The sequence below is a fragment of the Orbicella faveolata genome, unplaced genomic scaffold (assembly GCF_042242905.1).
Source record: "Orbicella faveolata isolate gen_17 unplaced genomic scaffold, um_ofav_v1 contig_24, whole genome shotgun sequence".
In the NCBI taxonomy this organism is placed as follows: Eukaryota; Metazoa; Cnidaria; class Anthozoa; order Scleractinia; family Merulinidae; genus Orbicella; species Orbicella faveolata.
In genome coordinates this window covers 21226568-21252604 of record NW_028301552.1, presented here as the reverse complement: position 1 = coordinate 21252604, position 26037 = coordinate 21226568, and the positions used below count along the sequence as shown (strand labels likewise).

Sequence of the window (26037 nt, the reverse complement as noted above, 5' to 3'; positions counted from 1 at the left end):
TCAATCGTATCTTCGGCTCGCATAATCCTCTGCAGTACAGTTTTGACGAGCTGCTATGTCGTTATCAAAGTCCTAAGTCGTGAAACACTGCCACGATAAATCTTCTTCTGCACAGTCGCTGATGTTTCCATGGTAACGCTGTATATTCAACCGGTAATTTTCGTTTGGACCGTCCATTGTAACGTTGTCGAGCAGACCCAAATGGAGGAAGTGGATCTGCAAAAATTTATTAAAAAATTCAGCATCTAGTTAAGAGGGAGGGTTGAAAATGTTGTGGAGTGGAAAAATCCGCCCACCGGGAGACGATTTGGTGCAAGACAAGAAAGAAAGAGAACTCAGAAAGCTCTCAGAGTGTATTGCAAAGAATTTCGTAAAGAGCACCAAAGCTCACAAGACTCTATTGCATAGTACGTTTTATATTGCATCGCTTAGGACGCTTGCTGTGGTTATCGATTTCAAGCATGATTTCCATAGTGCTTTTGACGTTTTAGGAAGATCGAAGGAGACTCTGCACCCTGATGTGTGCCAAACAAACCCGAGGTAAAACACCACGACATCAGCCAAAAATTAATATTCGACATTTGTTAACATCACCACTTTTATTTGTTCTACTAACAACACACCAATACTTTCAAAGAAAAGCGTATAAATGTGAATCTACTGAGATGTTAAAAGTTTGTTCGACAAAACAGCATCTCTCAGTTCAAGTCACTGCACCAAAATATAACCCATGGTTTTCATGTGTTTGATTCCATTACCTGGTAAGCGAGTTGCTTCGTTCCCACACGTGTTGTTGCCATCATACTTTCCTCCTGTACCAAACCCGATTATGGAGTTACAGCTGTCGCAGTCATTTTGCCCATTACTAATGATGCCGATTCTTGCTTTGGAATGGAAATAAGAAGTACCCACGGCATTGAACCCTTCCTTGTTACAGTTGCGCTGTCAGGAGGCCCGTGAACCAATCAACTTCTTCCACGTGTTGCGGCCCAGTGAGGTGTTGCGGTATTGCCCGTCAGCGATCAGTGAGTACAGAGAGTTGGCCGTCTTGTTGATGACAATGAAGTTGAGTTGTTCACCGATCTTCATACCAAGACAAATCTTGGAGAAGGGTGTGTTCCAGTAGGTTGGTAGCTTGGTCTCTTGTGTGTCACACCCACTCTGACCTGCTGTAAGATTATAACCTTTCGTGTCATTCCAAAGTGAGAATTGTAATGGAAAGTTCTCTGAAATTAAACGTGGCAGAAAGAAAATATTAGCTTAAAATGTTGATGAATGGTCATAATGCTTATGGTTTACATGGGACATCGCTGGATAGAGGTTTTTACCTTATTGCCGTTAATCTTCATGGCTAGTGTCCATCCTCCATCTCCACATCCAAAGTTTTCCATGTGACAATAAACAGGGATCGTCTGCTCACTAAACATCAGTGGAAAACCTCGACTCTTTCTCGACCTGTTATAGGCGAAAAAGAGGAGGATTATGGAGGATGAGGCTACTTAAAGGAGCTCAGTCACAGCATTTTGAGCTAATTTTGGCCACGACCAAAATTACCTTTAAACTGAAGGAAACATGAAAATAATAGTTTTCTAAGATAGATAAACACCAAAGAGTTAACAATAAACCATTAAGGGAACACGAATGGTTAATGATAGAGAAGATTGACACTGATTACAAACGGTGAACTTGAAAAGTTTAGTCTAAACTTTTCAAGATGCCCAAACCGTGATACAACTAGCTCCTTTAATCTATGCAAAGTCAACAAGCCACGCCACTCCAGAAAATTTTTACCGTACGGCCAGAGGATTTTTCCAGTCTAGTGAAATAAACTGATCATCTCGCTCACTTCACTGTATTTCCACTCGAGTTTCCACATGTTCACAACTTGGTTGGTTAGTTTCGTTTGCTGCTGAAACGAAACGTGCAACGCGTAGTGAATGGTTTGTACGAGAAGAAATCCAAACAGTTTAAATACCTTGCAATAACTAGTATAGTATCATTGAATGAAAATTAAATAATAAGGGCCAAAAGTGATTAAAATGCGAGAGAAATATAGACTGCTGTTACTGATTTCAGTTGCGCGATGGATTTCTCGGTAAAATCGTTTGCACAATTGTCCCTCTTCCTACACAGTAATTTTTATAAAATAAGAAGAGAGACAGAAATCTGTCTGGATACCTGTGCTTTTAAACAAAGCGCCACGTTAGCATCTTGAACTGAAGTACGGTTAGAAGTGAATCGAGAGGTGAACGACTCCGTATAAATTGTCAAAACGGAATTTAACTGTGAACTTACTCGTATTTGTCATAGAGTGCCTTACAAGAAGACACGGCATTCACAGGGAGAGCTGTAAAAAAAGATTAAACGTAACGTCTGTCAGATATATAACGTGTTTTAAAAAGCACTTGCTACTAACAAGACTCCGAGTCAATACAGTTAACGATCGAGCGATGTTAACCTGCTGTATGTTGCGGAGTGCAGGTTTTATTGACCATGCAACGCGATATTGACTGGCTTCGTTACTGACATGCGCCTGTCCTAAATCCACTCACAAACCATCATGTTGTCGGCTCCACCAGCCCCTGTGCATGGCTGTTCCAGGCAGCCAGTACACTAGTTAATTTAATTATTTTCTGTAAAATATGATGTACATTGAAAGTATGAGTACAAATGAAAGGTTTTTGCTGTGTCTCTTACGTAATGTTTCTGTTGTACTGAGAATGTTTTCACAGTGTGCTCCGGTGTACCCCTCTTTACAGATACATTTGCGGTTTCCGTCACATTGCTCCACGCAAATGTCGCCATTTTGACATGAACCAACACCGCATGCGAGAAGCTGCTGAGAATGAAGATAAATAAGAGAGATTCAGTAACCGGTCGATTGTCTTTTTTCTTACATGTAGACTTAAAGATTATGTGCTACTAAGATATAACCCCAAACGTCAGAAATTTAATGTCAATTCTCGTGCTTCCTCAAAATATATGCAGCTGAGACATGCCAGGTAGACCTTACTGGAGGTAGGAGAAATGATGAGCTCTCGTGTGCTCGAAGTAAAACAGCGGTGTTATATTTGAACGAGGGTCTCCCGTTCTGATCCTAGATAATACATAGTTTGAATTAAACAGCAAGCTTTTTCAAGGTATGCCGGGAACCAAGGAGTGACGCAGTGGTGAGAGCACTCGCCGGCCCCCTACCCTGTGGGTGCTTGGGTCCTAATCGTTAACCTGCAAGGCGTCATACCGGTGCATGGTTTGAGATTTTTGTTGGTTCTCATCCTTGGCCAGAGGGTTTTTCTTTTGGATTCTCACCATTTTCGTCCTCCGCGCAATAACCAACACAACAAATTCCAATTCGATCTGGTTTGTGTTCCCGATTTGGAAGCCTTTGAAGTAATGCTTGAAGTTTAAAGGGACAAGCAAACTTTCGAAAGGTCAAATCTTGAAGACATATTTTCATTGACAGTGGTCTAGATTTGTTAAGTTTTACCATATAAGTCCACTGAACTATTAAAAGAGTGATACAATATGAGTTATGCATAAACGAGAGACATATTTATAGAGGCTACGTTTTCGCCTACACTGTAATGCATGTTATAGCATCATTGCCGTAGAGTAACGTCTTTAGAAGGGTTTGCATATTTTGACGCCTCGACGACTTAACTCAAACTCATAGTAACTGAACCCATCCAGGCCAATGAAGTTTTCAAAGTTCTTTTGCTTTTTCTCGTCATTGATCTGGCACACGTGTCTTAGCGATGTAGCGTGATCCTCGTAGTTGAAGGAAACGCACCTGGACTCGCGCATGCACCGGTGAGCACAATCGAACACCGAGGTGACTTGGTGCTTAGCGATCACGTGATTTATCAGCACAGCATCTTTCCGGTGAGACAAAAAAGACATTAATTTTGAGTTTTAACGCCTTCCCTTCTTTGCAAAAATTGTGATTCGTTATCGGCTTGTTGCAAGCGTTTGGTTGCAAGTCAGTGTACATGTTGAGTCTGGGCTGTGATTTCTTTTGCTTTTCGAGCTAAGATGCTATCGCATTGTGAAGACCATGAATTTGGATAACACAAACTGAGCCGATTGATGTACGCATTAACTTTTTTTGCAGGTGTTGAATAAACGATCCCTGACCAAAAATATAGATCTGTGAACCTTCCAGAAAAAAGGAATTAAGGACATGGCGACAATTGTTTTGGTGCTTGTTTAGCTTTGGTGCAGCAACAGTATTTAAACTATTTTTGCGGGGAATTTGAAAAACACTTTAAGACCGAGTTTACCAGAGGACCAGGCAGGGGTGATACATGCCATCTCTCCTTTTTGGATGAAACTTTGCCAGATTGAAGGTACTACCCAACAACTCTAAACGATAAAGTGGGCCGGCTTTGTGATTTTTCCCTTAGGAGTTAGACCACCCCCCCCCCCCTGGTTTTTTGCCCAAAATCCCAAAAATGTCACTACAATAAGCATCAAATCTAAACATCGCTCCTGCTTTCAGAATACATTGAGTTTTGTTGGTATTTAAACAAACAAAGATTGGACCTATCTTAGGTCACACCGGGAATTTTAAGTCATTTGAAGTGACAGGTGCCAATCAAGGAATGTTATTTCCTACCCATGTCACGTAACATTTAGCAATAAGGCAAATTAGTTCAAATTCTGACTCAAATATTGCTTGAGTCCAACTTTCTAAATCAAAACCAATTTCATCACAGTTTAGAGTCACCCTTGGCCTGATAAAATCAAGAATAAAATTTTTGGCATCTGTTAGTTTTTGGTAATAAAAGTTGTTCAAACAACACGACAAGAGGCTAGTTTTAACAAAGAGACAAGGGCGAAATCTAAAAATATTAGATATTATAGAATCAGTTTATCAAAGTTATTTCTATGTTAATGTCATTAACAAAGTCTTTGAATATTATATAGGGCAGTGGAAGCTCAATGAATGCAAAACTCTTTGCAATATCTCGTAACCCTCGGACGTACAAGAGGGGGTGGGGGATAGATGTCATCCCCCCAATAAGGTATTTTCAAAATTTTGAGAAGAAGATTTACTCTAAGGGGCTGAAACTTTCATTAGCTGTTTATTCATCCTTCGTGGATATTTTGATATGTCAATTGTGTGTCCATCATTTTTATGTTTTCATAGCAACCACTAGTTTCATGTAGGTTTGACCGAAAATCAACTTTTTTGACATAATTCTGTATTTTTTCCAGTCTGGTTCATCAAATTCCAGGAATTTACCAATTTGTACATTTCATAAGCATTCTGGCTTGATTTTGTATCAATTTCCATTATTTCTTGACTTTTTAAGAAAAAAGTAAAATCCAAGATGGCGGATCCACGATGGCGGGTCAAATGACATCATGTGACATTATGACATCACAGCCATTGAATATGGTATCATTTTTTAGAGCAAGCTCAGGGCTATCTAATCAATGTAAGTTTAGTAGGCTGTGCGTTAACAGAACAAAAACCAGAGGGGGTTCCTTCCATTTCCCCTTTATACCACAGTGGGGGTACGAGTTAGCTTGTACGCCAAAGGGTTAAATAACAGTGCAAAACACCTAAATTCTATTTGCACAATCTAAATATGGGAATGAACGGCCGTGATGTTTGAATTCTAAAACATTGACTAGTTAGATGAGAGTTTTTCTCGGCATATCTTGCTTTTGAGATTACCTTTGAAACCCTGCTCGATCATCACGGGCCTGTCACATGCTTGATGTTGCAATTGATTATTGTCATTTCTTACTTTACACTCGGCATACAAACTCATCAATCCTGAGAAGTATTCTTTGCTGACATTATTGTTTGCCCTCATATATTAACTCTTGAGCTCACACAATGAATATTCATTTCATGCGAATCGAGTTTAAAAAACATCTATGATTTTTGTTTTACTTTGCTGCATCAGGCAGGCAAGTAAATCTTAATTGGTATAAAGATAAACATTGTGCATATAATTTTGAAAGCATGGGAACAAGAACCAAAGACCTTGATCAGCAGCAAATAATATCACCAAGTGATAATTAATAGTTTGTTGTTGTTATTATTATTATCATATTTATTTATATTTATTGTTGTTATTTACTATTTCTTACCACTGCGCAAGGGATTTCAATCTCTATTTATAGATGTGCACACTCCAATGATAAGAATGGCTTCGATGTTTTGCTCAATTGTAACTTTTTGGAAAGAAAAGCTCGACAATACCGGATGTTACCTTTGTTCTCATCTCATCCACTCACTTGCCAGCCTTAGAGAGTGCACAGGCATTAAGATCGTCAGATATGATTTCAGTGATCCACAGGCTGGAAAGTACCTCTTTGACAGAAGAACTGCCACAGTGCAGAGCCACGTGTGTTGTAACATAAATGAAGGCCACGACAGTAAAAGTGCTAGTGATATCCAATGGCCGGTTGAAGGGTGTCAGGCATCAATAACATTGTTAAGAGTCAAGAGTCAGGCCAGACCACGAAGCACACAATGTCTGGGATCCTGTCTCGAAATTTTTTTAGCTTCAAGTCCGGAGGTTTGAAAGTGTAGAAGGCTTATGGTATGGGCCCTGGTAAATGTTTCACACCTGCACATGAGGAATGGATTTGGAAGACCTCAAAGGCCTACAGACTTATGCATAGAGCAGTCCTTAAAGTGCACCTAACCCCAAAATTTTTTTTCGCTAAAACGAATCTAGACTTAATTTGAAGCATTTGGGCGAAGAAATTTTTGAATTTGGTTGAATCCTGGATTTTCTATGCCCTTTCAAAGTCGCGCTTGAAGTGTTTCACGACCGCGTTTTAGGGAGTCTGGGGCGGCGGTACCTGATGACGTCTACCCAGGAACCAAACACAATGGCGCCTCAGTCAACTCTCTGTATTTGCTCGAGAAAATGGAACACAAAACTAATCGTTCCGATGTATTTTGGCACTAAAACGTCCAAGTTTTGTCTCAGAATCATTTCTTTTTCGTCACTGGAGTCAGAGTTAAGTTTCGATTCGGAAGACTCCGAAATAAACTTCGATCGAGCACGTTCGACAACTGTGAACTCACTGCTTAGAGCTTTGAGAGCAATTTACAATATTTCAAGCGACGAAGGGGAAGACTTCTTTGCGGACGAGCTGCTTGTATATTAGGAATGGAAAGCTAGATACGAAGTGGAGGAGCAGGCAAACGAAAAGCAGGAAAGAAAACTCGAGGACTGCTTTGGATGGTAATTTCGTCAACTAAACATAAGATTCCCACGCGTGTTTATAGCCCGTTTACATTTGTCCTTAGCGAGAATGTATTTTGTCAAGGTGTGATTGTTCTGTTAAATCCAGTTTGTGTTTTACTTTCAGTTGAAAGCTTCATGTTTATAACAGCGACGTACGTGTTGCAGTATTGGAGACTTGATGACCTCCAAAACATTGGCTTCGATCGATTGAAAATCGTATTGTTTGGACCTGTATTTTTGAAGCTGCGGGAAGCAAGGCGGAAGGAAACATTTCATACAATTACCGATTTCACATTGTCACACCTTTTAAGTCGTAACTCCAAATAACCAATGTAAATTGATCTTAAAGTTTGCAGTAAAATTCGTCGGATAAGCGAAAAGGATGTGTTCCCTAAGCGGTCCGCAGATAATGTTACGCGGTCATATTTTTGACGCTATTGCACAGAATCTTTGTCGCACTGCTGATTTCCAAACCTTCGAAAAACTCTGTGAGTCTAAAAATTTTGTTATCATGTAATTCTAAAGGATTAATCTTCGACTTTCATCTAAATCGAAAGAGAAATAAGTGTTGGTTAGCGGCGTACAGTTGCGATCTATTTACATATCAGTATAACGCTTCTTTATCATGATCAGATCACACAACTTTGCCGGTCATGTTATAAATACTGCGGGATTGGAAGATATAGGTTGTCGGTAGTATTTCTAGAAATTGCTGGTTAGCTTTTGCAGAAAATGTATGAAAATAGCGTTCGAAAGTCTGCGGAACAAATTCCAGTGAGAGTTCTTCAATGGTTCTCACAGATTCAGTTCGCTTGTTTCGGTTCAACAAAATCAACCATCGTTTACGTCTTTATTGCACCATTAGCCGATCATCGCCAGTAAATTGTACAGTATATCTTTCTTTAAATCTGGAATATTGCTGCAACAGCCGATAGCACCTCTGGAAGGCGTTTCAGCGCACTTTTCGAATGTGTATTGCACCATCCTGAAGGAAATGAGAGGACGTGAGATATCCAACCTTCCTGGGTAGACGTCACAAGAGCCGCTGGACCCATTCTCCTCAAACTCGGTCGTGAAACAAAATGGCGGTGTTTTGGAGCTATTTTCGAGATTTCGCGGGGGCACAGAAAATCGAGGATTTAACGGAATCCAAAAAGTTTTTCGCAGAACTATTTCAAATAACAAGTAGATTCGTTTTAGCGAAAAAAAAATTTTGGGGTTAGGTGCACTTTAAATGTACTGCAAGAGAGACTGCTACTTTTACAGCCAAGAGTTTGACGTGTCAGCTCCAACAGCCTCAGTCTAGGCATAGTTAATAGAGGGGGATTATTATGAAACTCACCAAAGTTCTTTGTTGTATGTTTTTGTTCTCTTTTTTGGCCTTGACCGTGCACAAAACACAATTGTTGTATACTACTGACCGAGTAACTGACCAATAGAAACGTTTTGGCTACTTAATTCATGCATAGTGTATGGGCGCAAAAAAAGATTTTGCGCGGTCGTGGACCTTCCAACACAAATCTTGGCATCTTTGTTTACTCCTTTGATGTTTTCCGGGCTTCACAACCATTTCCATCTATTAACTATGGTCTAGGACCTCGCAATCTATTGAAGGAGAGTCCCAAGTTGTCAAAGCTACAAGAGTGTATTCCTCCTACCCTGAAGAGGGATTCATAAAAGCATACCAATCTCTTGCAGTCTGAAGAGAAGTGGATTCGGGTAAACACCTAAAGAAGTTAGAGAGAGAAACGGCATAGACAGCATCAAGATAAAATGAGTTGAAATCCCAAATGTCCTTTAGTGATCATGATCCACATGAGAAATCTCAAAGGGATGGGTCTGAAAACATCACGAAGAGCAACCTGCTTTTCTGAGAAAGTGAACACATATCCGAAAAGAACATTCTTGGAAGGTGAGGGGACAGGACGAAAGTGTAGTGAATGAGTGCAGTAAGATGAGACTGTGCAAGACAGTAGTGGTAGGAAAATGTCCAGCAAAGAAGAGTAGCTTGCTGCAGACCAAATAGCCCAGTACTTCAGCATGTTGTCTGTAATGTACAGAAGTGGCCGACTAGCTATACACCAGGCTGATCTGAGTCCGTCTCAAGATGAAGCAGAAGAGATCTTGACCAGGCTTGCAGTACGAAGACAATACTACTTGCCAACTACTTTACCATCCACCATGTAGAATATGTAATACAGTCTTGTGACCAGAAAAAAACAAATCAGTTATTTCACAGGGCTATGGAGCTACGGGTATACACAGGAGGTTACTGAGCAGAAAAGAAAACAATGGCCAAGAGCCAATCAAGCTTCTTGAGTGCCTAGAAAAATTAAAAAAGTTCAACCGAGCCAAACCTTGCTAAACCTAAGGCACTGGTGCCGTGTATGTTGTCATGTGTGCTCGCTTGGACCCTAGGTTTTAGATAATTTCAGCTTCTAGATCTTCTTGAAGCTCAATTTTTCCTCAGAATTGCATTTTTTTTCACACATCTTCTTACTCGCAGACATGCGATTATTTACAATGTTTTGTGCTAACATCTTTCAGGTATAACCTTTATCTGCGGTTAATTCAGTATGGGAACTTTCAGAAGAAAAACGCATTTTCATAAAAGCTAGCTAAAGCTCGATCTTACAGTTCAAGTATTATATACAACTGTACGTGTTTACCAAGATTTACTTGCTTGCCTGATGCAGCAAAATGAAAATTTCAAGGGTTTTTTGAACTCGGAATGAGAGCAAACAATAATTTCAGCAAAGAATTCTTCTCAGGATTGATGAGTTTATATGCCGAGTGTAAAGTAAGAGGTGACATCAATCAATTGCAAGATTAAGTATTTGACCTGTGATGATTGAGCAGGGTTTCAAGAGTAATCTCAAAAGCAAGATATGCCGAGAAAAACTCTCATCTAACTAGTCAATGTTTTAGAATTCAAACATCACGGCCGTTCATTCCCATATTTAGATTGTGCAAATAGAATTTAGGTGTTTTGCACTGTTATTTAACCCTTTGGCGTACAAGCTAACTCGTACCCCCACTGTGGTATAAAGGGGAAATGGAAGGAACCCCCTCTGGTTTTTGTTCTGTTAACGCACAGCCTACTAAACTTACATTGATTAGATAGCCCTGAGCTTGCTCTAAAAAATGATACCATATTCAATGGCTGTGATGTCATAATGTCACATGATGTCATTTGACCCGCCATCGTGGATCCGCCATCTTGGATTTTACTTTTTTCTTAAAAAGTCAAGAAATAATGGAAATTGATACAAAATCAAGCCAGAATGCTTATGAAATGTACAAATTGGTAAATTCCTGGAATTTGATGAACCAGACTGGAAAAAATACAGAATTATGTCAAAAAAGTTGATTTTCGGTCAAACCTACATAAAACTAGTGGTTGCTATGAAAACATAAAAATGATGGACACACAATTGACATATCAAAATATCCACGAAGGATGAATAAACAGCTAATGAAAGTTTCAGCCCCTTAGAGTAAATCGTCTTCTCAAAATTTTGAAAATACCTTATTGGGGGGATGACATCTATCCCCCACCCCCTCTTGTACGTCCGAGGGTTACGAGATATTGCAAAGAGTTTTGCATTCATTGAGCTTCCACTGCCCTATATAATATTCAAAGACTTTGTTAATGACATTAACATAGAAATAACTTTGATAAACTGATTCTATAATATCTAATATTTTTAGATTTCGCCCTTGTCTCTTTGTTAAAACTAGCCTCTTGTCATGTTGTTTGAACAACTTTTATTACCAAACACTAACAGATGCCAAAAATTTTATTCTTGATTTTATCAGGCCAAGGGTGACTCTAAACTGTGATGAAATTAGTTTTGATTTAAAAAGTTGGACTCAAGCAATATTTGAGTCAGAATTTGAACTAATTTGCCTTATAACTAAATATTGTGTGACATGGGTAGGAAATAACATTCCTTGATTGGCACCTGTCACTTCAAATGACTTGAAATTCCTGGTGTGACCTAAGATAGGTCCAATCTTTGTTTGTTTAAATACCAACAAAATTCAATGTATTCTGAAAGCAGGAGAGATGTTTAAATTTAATGCTTATTGTAGTGACATTTTTGGGATTTTGGGCAAAAAACCAGGGGGGGTGGTCTAACTCCTAAGGGAAAAATCACAAAGCCGGCCCACTTTATCGTTTAGAGTTGTTGGGTAGTACCTTCAATTTGGCAAAGTTTCATCCAAAAAGGAGAGATGGCATGTATCACCCCTGCCTGGTCCTCTTGTTAACTCGGTCTTAAATTCAAAAAAGCAGCTCGGTTCTAACGAAACAGCAGTACAACTGTTTTGTTGAACGAAAGGAGGTAATGATGGGCAATGAAAAAGTAGGCGAGTCTTTGTAAATTTCGCTTACATTTACTTAGAACTCTTTCCGCTCTCATTTTATTTGGTTAGGGAGATTTTAGGCTTACCAAGGCACGTGCCATAAGCTGTTGTCCTCCCGCGACTTAATTAAGGTCCTTTGAAATCTGTTTAAACTATAACCGCAAATTAAAATGCTGATATATAGAGAATCTATACGACTGCAAGTCGTTAGTAAGATGGTATACGGTACCTCTATCAAGCAGTTAGTTAAATTCTCGGAAAAAAACAACAACAAAAAAAGCATGATGACGTGCAAAACCAAAACAATTTCGAGTCTAAAAAGAAAGCGAGGCAGTCTTTTTTTCGTTTTGCGCTCTTGGTGAAAGTGAAAAACTGTTGTTTTTCGACGCGACACTTTCATCCTTATTGGGCCTGTCTCAATGGCAAATGATTTTTAGGGTTGCTTGATTGATAATGGAGGCGCGTGGCCTCATGGTTAGTGCGTTCGTCCCCAGATCGAGCGGTCGGGGTTCGAGCCCTAGCCGGGGACATTGTGTTGTGTTCTTGGGCAAGGCACTTAACTCTTTCGGCGAGTTTTACTTTCTGGCAGTTTGCTTCGCCTAATTATTTAAGCTACAAATAGCCTCCCTCCGCCCAGGAGTATAAATAGCCTCCCTCCACCCAGGAGTATAAATAGATACCGGTGAATTGTTGGGGAAACCTAACAAATTGCGGGGGAGTGACCTGCGATGGACTAGCATCCCGTCCAGGGAGAGTAGAAATACTCCTTGCCGCTTCGATTCATGCTACAGAAACCGGGATAAGCTCCGACAGCTATGAGCCAGTCGGCTCCCAGGCTTTATTATTATTATTATTCATAATATAGCAAAAATAATAATAATGAATATAATCCTGCTTAAAGAAACCGCCAAGAACAACTATAACCAAGTTTAACTATTAACCAATCTCCCAGTTGTAGTTCATTCACTAGCAACATTGCATTTGAAGCGACTTACCTTGAGCTCTCTTAAAGAAAAACCGCTTAGCAACACAAACCTCTTCACTTCATGCATGGTCGCACCGCCCGGTGAAAAGAATGCAAAACACTGCAAACGTCACTATGAAAATCCCCATCTCACATGCAAGCGTCAAGTCCACTGGTACAAACCACTTTTGAAAATAGCGCCTAAAGACTGAAATAAAATTTACTGAAATTAGGTAATATGGTCAAGCGATATGACAGTTTCAATGTTAATACCTGCAACATAATTGAAATGAGATTCAAGTTGCTTGCTAGAGTTTGAGCAACTCAACATGCACGCTTGTGTGGAAAACTTACTGTCTAATGCGCTATTTGTTCCTTAAATAATTAGGCGAAGCAAACCGCCAGAAAGTAAAACTCGCCGAAATGGCTCTAAACCACCTCCACGAACCCAGAGACATCCAAATAACGCAATGCAAACATAAGGTAAACCATTTTATTCAAATTATTTTCTACGCGTAGCATTTAGAGTAATTTTCGAAGCCTTCTCATACATTGCCTTATAAACGGCTAAAATTGTAACGTTATCGCCAACAGCATAATGTCACGTATTTATCGTATTCAACGTCTGGGCCGCCTGTGATCCAACGAAATTTTCACGACACTAAACAAGCCTAACAGACCAAGATAAAATTCTCGTTAACTCTCTCGTAAAGGACCAAAAATTTCTTACATCAAACTGAAGAGCAACTTTTCCTCTATATACAAAAGCTGGATGACAGAAATGTAAACATTAATAAATACACGAAGATTAATGTCAATATTGAAAAAAAAAATGATTATCGATACAAACTCAGTTGTCAATTAACGTTTTTGTGGTAATAAATCACGAACTTGTAGAATACAACGAAATAAATCGTGTATCTTCCAGGAATAATTACATTACTCCAAATATGCTGTCGCTTTCGTCGTCGTGCAGTTGACAGAGTTAGCACTTTTTGGCAAAACCAGTCATCTTAAGACATAATGTATTCAAAATGCAACGCGACACTGATGCAGAAAGGAGAATAATTCTTTCTAGAAGAAAGCAGGGCGGAAAGCTGCTTGTTTGACAGGCAGGCCTGTGTTCCTCCTGCAGCGATGGTCCAGTCAGTCAATAAAATGGTGGGCCATTTAATCGGTCGGCCCGTCAGTCAGTCAGTCAGTCAGTCAGTCAGTCAGTCAGGCGGGCAGTCAGTCAGTTAGTCAGTTAGTCAGTCAGTCACTCAATCAATCAGACTTTTAACATTTTTAACATTTTATTGTTACTTAAAGCACAATTACAAGAGCAAACAATTAGTTAATTACACTAACGCTTATGCTACCCACTAACACTAATTACAAATTTACTTTACATTACATTCACAGTTACCCTGGGTGCCAGAGGTTTTTCTTGCGCGGTTTCCGGTATCGTGTCTCTATTGTGACCCGCGCGAAAAACCTCTGGAGCAGAGCGTGATTTCTTTGACAGCGCCGAGCCAATGACGAGCCTGTTTAAATCTGTCTAGTCCAGAATCTGGTTTCTGAAAGATCAAGATCTGGAGAAAGCCATAACTAAAGTTGCTCAAAACGTTCGACGGTGTTGACAACTTTAAAGCGCCGAGCAAAGGGATGGAATTGCGAATTTTATTCGCAGCAAGGATGTTTTGGCGGTTTTACCAACGCGATTCGGAAATCGTTGTTAGTTCAGTTAATTCCTGGACTCTGTGTTGAACTACACAATGTTCCCGTCGTCGGTGTACCAGACGAGCTGGAACAGCATTTTGAATGCGTATTTTCACCGTTTGTAGCTTCTCCTTTCCAACAGACAAGATTCTTTTTGTAATATTCTCAGTTTAAATTTGCGACTTCTTTGACAGTCGCTTCGAATTTTTCGATCCGTCGGTAGCACGTCTTACAAAGAATATGCGGCCCAACGTACAGATTGTCGTCCTCGAGAGTGAAAAGTGTCGAGATTCTTTCGAAGATTTTCAGTTCTTGAGCAAAAATTTTCAGATACAAGACCGTAATATCCACCATTACACACAACATTAGCGTCAAATAAAACGGCACGACAACGAAGACTTTGAATTAGGAACGTTTTTCACGGGAGTATGACGTAGTTTTTAGTCCCGCAGGAGCCATGAATTCAAACCAGACCATATCTGTCATGTCACGCGAATGTATCATGTCTTCACGTGCCAGTCCATGTCATCACAGTGTGAGATGCTCACTGATTTCAAATTGATCAAAGTTCAACGAGAACGGTGAATGAAACCGCTCTGTGCCAGAGGTTTTTCTCGCGGCTTCGCCGCTCGTGCCCGCGGCCTTCGGCCGCCGAAGCGAAGTGAAGTATTTCCGTCCGCCGCGCGCGAGAAAAAACCTCTGGTACCCAGGGTAATTCACAGTCAGCTACAGATCTAATTAAGGGTGTGTTTGATAATATAAACCCAAATAGTAATTGGTACAGATACTTATATATCTGTATATTCAACTGTGTATATAGCTATATACCTGATACTTAGCTATTGAGAAAAGAAAAACTACGATAACATATTTTGCCATTTATTTGTAATGAATAGATTCTCTTTTATTCTTTTTTGCAATTGAAAATTCTAGTTTTCGAGTTTAGGTTCTTTTGGCCTTCAGTAAGGATAAAGACGACTTGATATTTTTACAAGCGGTTAAATAAATCGTACATTTCCCAAGAATGATTATGTGATTTAACAAACAATTCCCTGGGTTGCTATCGGAAATACCAAAGAGGACTGTTATCTCATCAAGCTTATCAATTTTCATTTTGTAAGTATTTAACCAAGAAATAACAGAAGGCCAAAAGTTTTTTTAGTGTAGGCACAGCTGATTAGAAGATGCTCAAGAGTTTCTTCCTGATCTCCACAAAAAGTGCATATCGGAGAAGGAACTAAATTCATTTTACATAGAATTCTTTTAGTGTAGAGAATACGATTTAGGATTTTGTATTGAAAGGCTCTCGTTCTGGTGTCAAGAGTGACTCGACCCGGCAATTGAGAAATATTTTTCCAGTCTATAATACCAGAAATATTATATTAGGAATTAAACTTAGATTGGGCAGTAGGAGGAATCTGGTTTCGTTTGACCAGGGTGGAATAGATTGATTTTGAAGTCATTCTAGTTGTATCTTGAACATCGCCGTCTGAGACAGTTTTGTAAATTTCGTTGTTATTATTCTCTCCATATTTAAGGAGCAGTTTCCAGTTAGGCGGAATGGCGGAAAAAATGCCTTGTAGGAGGAGGTAATCTGACAATGAGAGATTTTTCTCTCTAAAAGTATCCCAGCTTTTTAACTTGGAGTCGTTTGAGAGGATATGCCTAAGTTTCACAAAACCTGCTTCTTTTATTCTCTTATTGTATATTGATTGCTTGTTAATCAAGAAGTTCTGGTTGTTCCAAATGATCTCATTTAAAACTTCCTGTTTTGTAGCTATTATATCATGATGGCCATTGAAGTCAGACCAAGCTTCAAGACATTCTTTATAAAAAAATTGGTAATTTGCAGGGTAGGCGCGATGGATTGGAATTGCACTGAAGCAGAAAACTAGTTCCTTCGTTCGTAAGATAGTTAGACTAGAAAACTTTCCAAGGGCTAACATAATCATCTAAATACCTTTTAAGACTCGCAATTCTTTGAGTTTTAATCAAAGATTCAGGATGAGGCATTTTGAGGCTACCATCTTCATATTCACTAATTAAAGCCAATCTCCTGATTTTGTCTTTGCCTCTCCACACAAAAGTGAATATCACAGAATTTGTGCTTTTAATCATATCCTTACCAAAGGAAATAAGGGAGGCTCGATACATAAACTAAGGCATAGCGAATGTTTTGACTAATTGAATTTTACCAATCAGTGTTAAGTTTCTCCATTGCCAGCAACTTAAAGACTTTCTTATTGACTGTAAAGTTAAATTGAAGTTGAGCTCTTTACTGTTATGCTGATCATAAGTAAAAAAGATACCCAGTATTTTAATTGGCTCGTTCACCTTGTTTATATCGAGAACTTCATGATTTCGATAAGAACTTCCTAACCAGTAGGCTTCTTTTTTTGTCCTTATTGAATGTAAGCCCTGAACATTCACCAGATGTGTTCAATAAGGAACTAAGAGAGTCATAAGATTCCTTATCACATTGTTATGATTGGGTGAGTCGCGGTTAGAGTACAATTCAGTATAAAAGTGATACATTCTGATAAAATTAATTGAGGATTAGTTATCAATCAATCAGATAGAGAGCCTTTCAGACCATACGTCAGACAGCCCGTCAGACCATCAGTCAGTTAGTCATTCAGCCAGTCAGTCAGTCGGTTAGTCAGTCAGTCAGTCCGACCGTCCGACAGAACGACTGTCCGATTTCTCAATTATCTAAGACGTTGCCATGGCAACCGCAAATTTCATGCAGGTTTGGCCAAAATTCTCAGCCTCGCTGTAATTTTCTGAAGCTTAGTTTGGATTATATTCTGTACATGTAGTTAAAATCGCCCTGAGTCGAAACTGAACTATTTTTAAATGCTTAAGTATTATGAGTTTGCTCTATTTTTATTTGCATTTCTTTTGCCGTTGCGTAGAGTTGAAATAACTGAACTTACGTCTTTCAACCGATGAACAGCAGCCTCTTTCTATTCATCTTTGAGCGAAGAACCGTTGAAATTTGTCTTAATTCTGGTAAGTCATAGTAGCAAAAAAAATTACATTGAGTAGATGACCCCGTGCTTGCTCTACAAGGTGACAACAATTTTGTTAGGTTTGACGTCATATGACGTCAAGTGACGTCATCTAATCCGCCAACGTGGATTTCAATAACGGAAGTTAATACAAAATCGAGCCAAAATGATTATAAAATGCAATTACAAGAATTTCTGATATTTGATGAAGAGAACTGCAAAAAAGTATGGAAGCATGTCGATAAAGTTAAGTTTTGAAAAGACGATTAACTCTAAAATGCTAAAACTTTCGGTAGCAGATGTTCATTCATCCTTCGCGGTAATTTTGATTTGTCAATTGTGCGCCCATGGTTTTGGACGTTGCCATGGCGACTTGCAAATTTCATGCAGTTTTGGCCAAAAATCTTAGTTGAGACTGAATTATTTTCAAATGAAGTTTCTCTCCTTTGATCTTTTTTTTGCAGATAATTGACTTGTATTAAGAACTATTAACTACTCTACCTTTAATGTACATTTTCATTCAGTAACCACGTAACCATTAGAGAGGTGAACATTATCCATTCCCCGATGTATGCAACAAAAATAATAATGATAATAATTAATAGTTGACGTAAAACACCGCGAAATGTTTTCCCATCACCACAAAACACTAATTCTCACGAATAGAAACGTATCAATGCTAATCCATTGAGATGTTAAAAGCTTTTTCACAAAGTACTAGCTCATGTCACTGCACCAAAATATAACCCATGGCTTCGATGTGTTTGATTCCATTATCTGGTGAGTGAGTTGCTTCGTTTCCACACGTGTTGCTGTCATCATGCCGTCCTCCTGTACCAAATCCGATTCTGGAATCACAGTTTCTGCAGTCATTTTCCTGGTTGCTAGTGATGCCGATTCTTGCTTTCGATTGGGAAATAGAATTTCCCACAGCATTGAACCCTTCCTTGTTACAGTTGAGCTGTAAGGAGGCCTGTGAACCAATCAACTTCTTCCACGTGTTACGACCCAGTGAGGTGTTGCGGTATTGCCCGTCAGCGATTAGTGAGTGCAGAGAGTTGGCCGACCTGTTGATGACAATAAAGTTCATTTCTTGGCTGATCTTCATACCGAGACAAATCTTGGAGAAGGGTGTGCTCCAGTATGTTGGTAGCTTGGTCTCCTGTGTATCAAACCCAGTCTGACCTGCTGCAAGATTATAACCTTTCGTGTCGTTCCAAAAGTGAGAATTGTAGTGGAAAGTTCTCTGAAATTAAACGTGGCGGAAAGAAAATATTAACTTAAAATGTTGATGAATGGTCATAATGCTTATGGTTTACATGGGGCATCGCTGGATAGAGGTTTGTACCTTACTGCCGTTAATCTTCATGGCTAGTGTCCATCCTCCATCTCCACATCCAAAGTTTTCCATGTGACAATAAACAGGGATCGTCTGCCCACTAAACATCAGTGAAAACACTCGACTCTCTCTGGACCTGTTATAGGGGAGAAAAGAGAGAATTGTGGAGGATGAGGCTACGTAAAGGAGTTCAGTCACAGTATTTTGAGCTAATTTTGGCCACGTACAAAATTACCTTTAACCTGAAGGAAACCTGAAATTAATAGTTTTCTAAGATAGAAAAACACCAAAGAGTTAACAATAAACCATTAAGGGAACACGGATGGTTAATGATAGAGAAGATTGACACGGATTACAAACGGTGAACTTGAAAAATTTAGGCTAAACTTTTCAAGATGCGCAAACCGTGATACAGCTCTCTTAACTGTCCAAAGTCAACGAGCCAGGCCAAAATTTTACTGTACGCCCAGAGGATTTTCCCAGTCTAGTGAAATAAACTGATCATCTCACTCACTTCACTGTATTTCCACTCGAGTTTCCACATGTTCGCAACTTGGTTGGTTAGTTTCGTTTCCCGCTGAAACGAAACGTGCAACGCGTAGTGCATGGTTTGTACGAGATGAAATCTAAACAGTTTAAATACCTTGCAATTACTAGTATAGTATCATTGAATGAAAAATTAAATAATAAGGGCCAAAAGTGATTAAAATGCGAGAAAAATATAGACTGCTGTAACTGATTTCAGTTGCGCGATGGATTTCTCGGCGCTATTGGTTTAAATTTCTTGGTGAAATCGTTTGCACAATTGTCCCTCTTCCTACACAGTAATGTTTACAAAATTAAGAGGAGATAGGGGTCTGCCTGGATATTTGTGCTTTTAAACAAAACGCCACGTTAGCGTCGTGAACTGAAGTACGGTGGGAAGTGAATCGAGAGGTGAACGACTCCGTTTAAATTGCCAAAACGGAATTTAACTGTGAACTTACTCCTGTTTGTCATAGAGTTCCTTACAAGAAGACACGTCAGTTACAGGGAGGGCTGTAAAAAAGATTAAACGTCTGTCAGTTATATAAATTGTTTTAAACAGCGCTTGCTACTAACAAGACTCCGAGTCAATACAGTTAACGATCGCGCGATGTTAACCTGGTGTATGTTGCGGAGTGCAGGTTTATTGACCATGCTGCGCGATTAGAGCTTCCAGTTAACTGGTTTCGTTAATATGCTACTGTCCTAAATCCAGTTACAAACCATCGTGTTGTTGGCCCCACCAGCCCCTGTGCAAGGTTGTTCCAGTACACCAATTAATTTAATTATTACCAGTAAAATATGATGTACATTGAAAGTATGAGTACAAATGAAAGGTTTTTGCTGTGTTTCTTACGTAATTTTTCTGCTGTACTGAGAATGTTTTCACAGTGTGCTCCGGTGTACCCTTCTTTACAGATACATTTGCGGTTTCCGTCGCATTGCTCCACGCAAATGCCGCCATTTTGACATGAACCAACACCGCATGCGAGAGGCTGCTGAGAATGAAGATAAATAAGAAAGATCTAGTAACCGGTCGATTGTCTTTTTTCTTACATGTGGACTTGAAGATTACGTGCTACTAAGATATAACCCCAAACGTCAGAAATTTAATGTCAATTCTCGTGCTTCCTCAAACTATGTGCAGCTGAGACATGCCACCTAGATCTTACTGGAGGTAGGAGTAATGATGAGCTCTCGTGTGCTCGTAGTGAAACCTCGGTGTTATATTTGAACTAGAGTCTCCCGCTCTGATCTTAGTTAATACATATTTTGAATTAAACAGCAAGCTTGTTCAAGGTATGTCGGGAACCAAGGAGTGACGTAGTGGTGAGAGCACTCGCTGGCCTCCTACCCTGTCGGTGCTCGGGTCCTAATCGTTAACCCGCACGGCGTCATACCGGTGCATGGTTGGAGATTTTTGTTGGTTTTCGTCCTTGGCCCGATGTTTTTCTTTTGGGTTCTCACCTTTTTCGTCCTCCGCGCAATAACCAACACAACAAATTCCAATTCCATCTGGTATGTGTTCCCGATTTGCAAGCCTTTCAAGTAATGCTAGAAGTTTAAAGGGACAAGCAAACTTTCGACGGGGTCAAACGTAAAAGACAGACATATTTTCATTGACAATGGTCTAGATTTGTTAAATTTTACCATATAAGTCCACTGAGCTATTAAAAGAGTGTATAATGAGTTATGCATAAACGAGGGACATCTTCACGGAGGCTACGTTTTCGGCTATACTGTAATGCATATTATAGCATCATTGCCTTAAAGTAACGTCTTTTAAAGGGTGTGCATATTTTGACGCCTCGACGACTTACCTCAAACTCATAGTAACTGAACCCATCCAGGCCAATGAAGTTTTCAAAGTTCTTTTGCTTTTTCTCGTCATTGATCTGGCACACGTGTCTTAGCGATGTAGCGTGATCCTCGAAGTTGAAGGAAACGCACCTGGACTCGCGCATGCACCAGTGAGCACAATCGATCACCGAGGTGACCTGGTGCTTAGTGATCACGTGATTTATCAGCACAGCGTCTCCAGGTAAGACAAAAAAGACATTAATTTTGAGTTTTAACGCCTTCCCTTATTTGCGAAAAATTGTGATTCGTAATCGGCTTGTTGCAAGCGTTTGGTTGCAAGTCAGTGTTCATGTTGACTCTGGGCAGTGATTTCTTTTGCTTTTCTAAGAGCTACGATGTTATCGCATTGCGAAGACCATGAATTTACATAAAACAAGCTGAGCAGATTGATATACGTATTGACTTTTTTGTTGGTGTTGAAAAAACGATCCCCGACCAAAAATATAGACCTTAGGACCTTCCACAAAAAAATGAAGGGCATGGATGACAATTTTTTCGTTGCTTATTTAGCTTCGGTGCAGCGACAGTATTTATACTTCTTTTCTAGGGGATTTGAAAAACGCTTTAAATTCAATGAAACAGCAGTACAACTTAAAAATATTGAAGATGTGATACCAGGATTCATTGTAAGAGGTAAAAGTGTAAATGCTAAAAGTGTAAATTTTAGCATTCTCGCATTCTTTCACACGTATTCTATTTAATATATGCCATTCGCTTGTTATATTCAAAAACTTTTAGGTCTATTTTATCATTTCATATTTTTCTGTCAAAGACAGCAGACTGGCTGTTGAAAGCTCACAACTTTAAACAATTTTACCAGAGAACGTTTTTTACCCCTTTTATAGCAGTACAACTGTTTGTTGAACGAAAGGAGGTAGCGATGGGCAATGAAAGAGTAAGCGAGCCTTTGTAAATTTCTCCTACAATTTACTTACAACTCTTCCCGCTCCTATTTTATTTGTTTAGAGAGATATTAGGCTTACCAAGGCACGTGCCATAAGCTATTGTTTTCCCGCGGTCGTTTGGTCGTTTGGAAGTTTGTTTAAATTATAACCGCAAATTAAAATACTGATATAGAGAATCTATACGACTGCAATCCGTTAGCAAGATGGTATACGGTATCTCTACCATGCAGTTAGTTTAATTCTTGAAAAGAAGTTGACGTGCAAAACCAAAACCAAATTTCGAGTCTAAGAAGAAAAAAAAGCAGCCGTTTTTCGTTTCGTGTTCTTATGAAACTGAAAAAGTGTTCTTTTTCGACGCAACACTTTCATTCTCAGTCAGTTTATTGGACCTGTTTCAATGGCAAATGATTTTTAGTGTTGCTTGATTCATATTGTACCAAAAAAATTAAACTCCTGCTTAAAGAAACCGCCAGGAACAACAAAAACCGAGTTTAACTTTTAACCGATATCCCAGTTGTACTTCATTTACTAGCAACATTGTATTTGAAGTGACTTACCTTGAGCTTTTTTAAAGAAAAACCGCTTAGCAACACAAACGTCTTCACCTCGTGCATGATCGCACCGTTCGGTGAAAAGAATACAAAACACTGCAAGCGTCACTTTGAAAATCCCCATCTCACATGCAAGGGTCACGTCCACTAGTAGAAACTGTTTTTGAAAATAGCGCCTAAAGAAATGTGATTTACTGAAATGAGGCAATATGTCTAATGCACTATTTGTAGCAGAACTCAGGCTAACTCGTAGACGAGTGAGGGATTAATATAACAGAGATAGAAGCATCAACTGTCGATAAAAAACAAAGGGAACTTACTTTCATTGAATTTTAACTATGAAAGACTCTAAACTTTAGCAGGTTTGTTGTTCGCGGATGAAGAAACAAAGTGTATGTGACATAAAATTTCAATAAGAATAAATATCTTTATTTATGAGTACACCTGCTTGGCTCCAACCAGGATAATACACAGATGCTTAACTTACTGAGGGAGATAAGTTACTAAAACATGGGAAGCGTCACAAAGATAATTCATTCCAGGTTCTCTTTTAAATCTGCGTTGAGGTTAATTTGTGTACGATTAGTAATAAGAAAGAAGAGTTTTATTTAGTATTCCGCCTTGAAAATTACCAACAGTTACTAGCGGTGAACTGTCGGTTTATATTTTAATTGCAGTTCCATGGCAGTTTTACGAACTGTAATGAGAGGAGGAACATCTAAATGTCAGTTTAATGTCATCACCATATTGCCAAGCTCATCAGCTGGCAGTGTGATCGTTTGAGAGAGAAACACAATTTGCAGTTTAAAAGTAATTTCAATGTTTCTCAGTTGTCATCAGTTTTCGTGCAAGTTTGCACCTTTTCCTGTCTGCTGCTCCGCACAAATGACCCTAACAGACTAAGATAAAATTCTCGTTAACACTCTAGTAAAGAACCAAAAATTTCTTATATCCAACTGAAGAGCCGCTTTTCCTCTCTATACAAAAGCTGGATGACTGAAATGTAAACATTAATAAATATACGAAGATTTATGTCAATATTGAAAAACAAAATGATTATTGATGCAAACTTGTCAATTAAAGTCTTTTTGATAATACATTACGAATGTGTAGGATACAAAGAAATAAATCGTGTATCTTCCAGGAATAATTAAATTATCTCAGATATGCAGTCGCTTTCGTCGCCATACAGTTGACAGAGTGAGCACTTTTAAGAAAACCAATCACCTTTAGACATAATGTTTTCAAAATGCGACGCAACACTGTTGCGGAAGGGGGGATAGTTCTTTCTAGAAGAAAGTAGTGCGAAAAGCTGCTTGTTTGAGAGGCCGGCCTGTATTACTCTTGGGAAACCTTCTTCATTCTTACTCGAGCTAGCTCCTGTTGAGCTGTAGAGAAAACGGACTGAAGCGCCTCTAAATGACTGCCCAGCCCCTTCCATCCGTTAGTTGATTGCAGAGCACTTCCAGCGAACCAATGTTGGTGATAGTGATGTTATGTACATCTGGTTTACCGTCTTCCAGTTGTAAGGGGCGGGAAGGGCGGATAGAACCGCTCCCTTGGTTTTTGTTCTGGTAAGCCACAGTAGGAAAGACAGTTACATTGAGGAGATAACCCCGTGTTTGCTCCACAAGGTGACAACCAACCTCGATCCCAGGCTCTCTCTTCTCTGCTTCCCTTGGTCGTTGAAAGAAAGACCCTGGTTGCGGCTGGTCACGTGACAACCTGTGACACAAACTTTTCCACCGGGGTAGAGTCAACCAATAATTTTAGTCGATCTTAACTGAAGCGAAAGAAAGGCAATCGCTAGCTACACCTTTGAAATCTTCCATTCCTATTGTAAGCTTCAAACAGGTCAGACGAAATATATCTATATATATCCAGCGTATTGAAGTATCACTCTGATTTCAATTCCAGCCGGTCGATTTACTACTAGAAGTAAAACTGTTTCGCTGTTTTATGTTGCCTGAATTAACCTCACGGCACATTGTTCGCTGAATAAAAAGATGTTTTATTAACCACTTTGCAAAATATAATTCTTGACTACGCCAAGGAACCGTGTTTCACCAGCTGTCTAAATATAAACTTACATAAACCTGATGCAGATGAAATATAAATGTGGGCTTATGCCTACAAAACAAAACTGCATTTTGCACTGCTGTAAATCAAATACAAGTCAGAATACTCGGTTAATCGGCCGTGTGACAGAAATACTTTTAACAATCAAAATACCGCACAAACAAACAAAATAATAATAATAATAATGAAAATAAATTACCTCCAAATTCAAAGATTCAAGAGACTGATCCACTGGTTTCACTTTTCGGTACATGACATTTTACATTTGCTAACCGACAAACAGTTTCTGCTCCATTCGGCTGCCGAATTTCTTTGTGAATGAGTCTTCTCTATTTTGAAGACGGCAGAAATCTTGTAGCATTCTTCATCGGCAAATTCGACGTCGAACCCCGATAGAGCGGCTAGTTTTGAGCGACTGCCCGAGGTTTCGAAACCCACAAAGTTTGTCACAGCAACAAACAAAACACTCTGCCATCCCTCCCACCCAACAGATTTTTTTACCACCCAGATTCTGGGTGGTTACGTGACCAGCCGCAACCAGGGTCTTTCTTCCAACGACCAACGGAGGAAGAGAAGAGAGAGCCTGGGAAAGAGGTTGGGTGAATAAACTTTTGTTAGTTATGACGTCATATAACGTCAAGTAACATCATCTAATCCGCCATCGTGGATTTCACTATTTTTGTTAAAAACTCAAAAAAGAACGGAAGTCAATACAAAATCAAGTCAAAATGCTTATGAAATGCAACTACAAGAATTTCTGATATTTAATGAAGAGAACTGGAAAAAAGTGTAGAAATCCGACCGTCCGACAGTCCGACTGTCCGATTTGTCAAATGTCTTGGACGCTGCCATGGCAACTGAAGTTTTCTGAAGCTTATTTTGGATTACATTTTGTACATGTAGTTAAAATCGCCCTGAGTTGAAACTGAATTATTTTTTAAATGCTTAGGTAGTATGAGTTTTCTCTCCTTTCATTTGCATTTCTTTTGCCGTTGCGTAGAGTTGATATAATTCACTTACGTCTTTCGACCGATGAACAGCAGCCTCTTTCTATTCATCTTTGAGCGTAGAAACGTTGAAATTTCTTTTAACAAGATTCTATTTTAAAAACAACCACGTTATTACCAATCACGGCAAGGCGCAAAACGCACTTGAATGCAATCATGATCGGCCGTTGTCAAGGTGATGACACTTTTGTCGCCTTTCGGCCAATGGGAATTTTCCGTCTCTGGAGAAACGGGGAATTCACCTTTTTTCAAAGATCTCTACAGCCCCTCTATTTATCTCGGTCCCCTTCCCCCTGCCCAGTCAAGTCTTCCGTTTTGCGCTGGCGTCTCTCGAAATTCTATCCGCGCGTTCAACGATCAAATAGAAATAAGAGAAAATACAGGGCTGTGAGCAGTCGTTGTCGGTATAAAAGTCCTTAGTCGTGAAATACTGCCACGAAGAATCTCCTGCCCAGTCGCTGATATTTCCATGGTAACGTTGTATTTTCAACCGGTTATTCACCTTCGGAC

At 39.4% G+C, this 26037-nt stretch overlaps 1 protein-coding gene and 1 pseudogene across 2 annotated transcripts; both read right to left on the bottom strand.

Moving 5' to 3' along the window:
- LOC149110859 (uncharacterized) lies at positions 1–12698 on the bottom strand (annotated as a pseudogene).
- A 2430-nt stretch (positions 12699–15128) lies between these two features.
- LOC110044653 (uncharacterized) lies at positions 15129–24912 on the bottom strand. 2 transcript variants are annotated; one of them, XM_020750216.2, is made up of 7 exons: positions 22762–24912; positions 22448–22617; positions 20946–21160; positions 19982–20123; positions 19587–19638; positions 18610–18736; positions 15129–18507 (listed from the first exon to the last, which is right to left on the bottom strand). In XM_020750216.2, the coding sequence occupies exons 2-7, from the start codon at positions 22563–22565 to the stop codon at positions 17989–17991; spliced, it is 1173 nt and encodes a 390-aa protein (XP_020605875.2). In that variant the 5' UTR covers positions 22566–22617; positions 22762–24912; the 3' UTR covers positions 15129–17988. The 2 variants fall into 2 exon arrangements, with proteins under 2 accessions (XP_020605875.2, XP_089147022.1); XM_089290896.1 differs by having other exon boundaries at positions 19982–20120.
- Positions 24913–26037: the final 1125 nt, after the last annotated feature.

Coding starts and splice junctions, on each gene's coding strand:
- LOC110044653 (XM_020750216.2), bottom strand. CDS start 22,565: ATGGGGATTTTCAAAGTGACGCTTGCAGTGTTTTGTATTCTTTTCACC. Junction 18,737..19,586: donor GAACTCTATGACAAACAGGA/GTAAGTTCACAG, acceptor CCCCTATAACAG/GTCCAGAGAGAGTCGAGTGT. Junction 18,508..18,609: donor TGAAGATTAACGGCAGTAAG/GTACAAACCTCT, acceptor GTTTAATTTCAG/AGAACTTTCCACTACAATTC.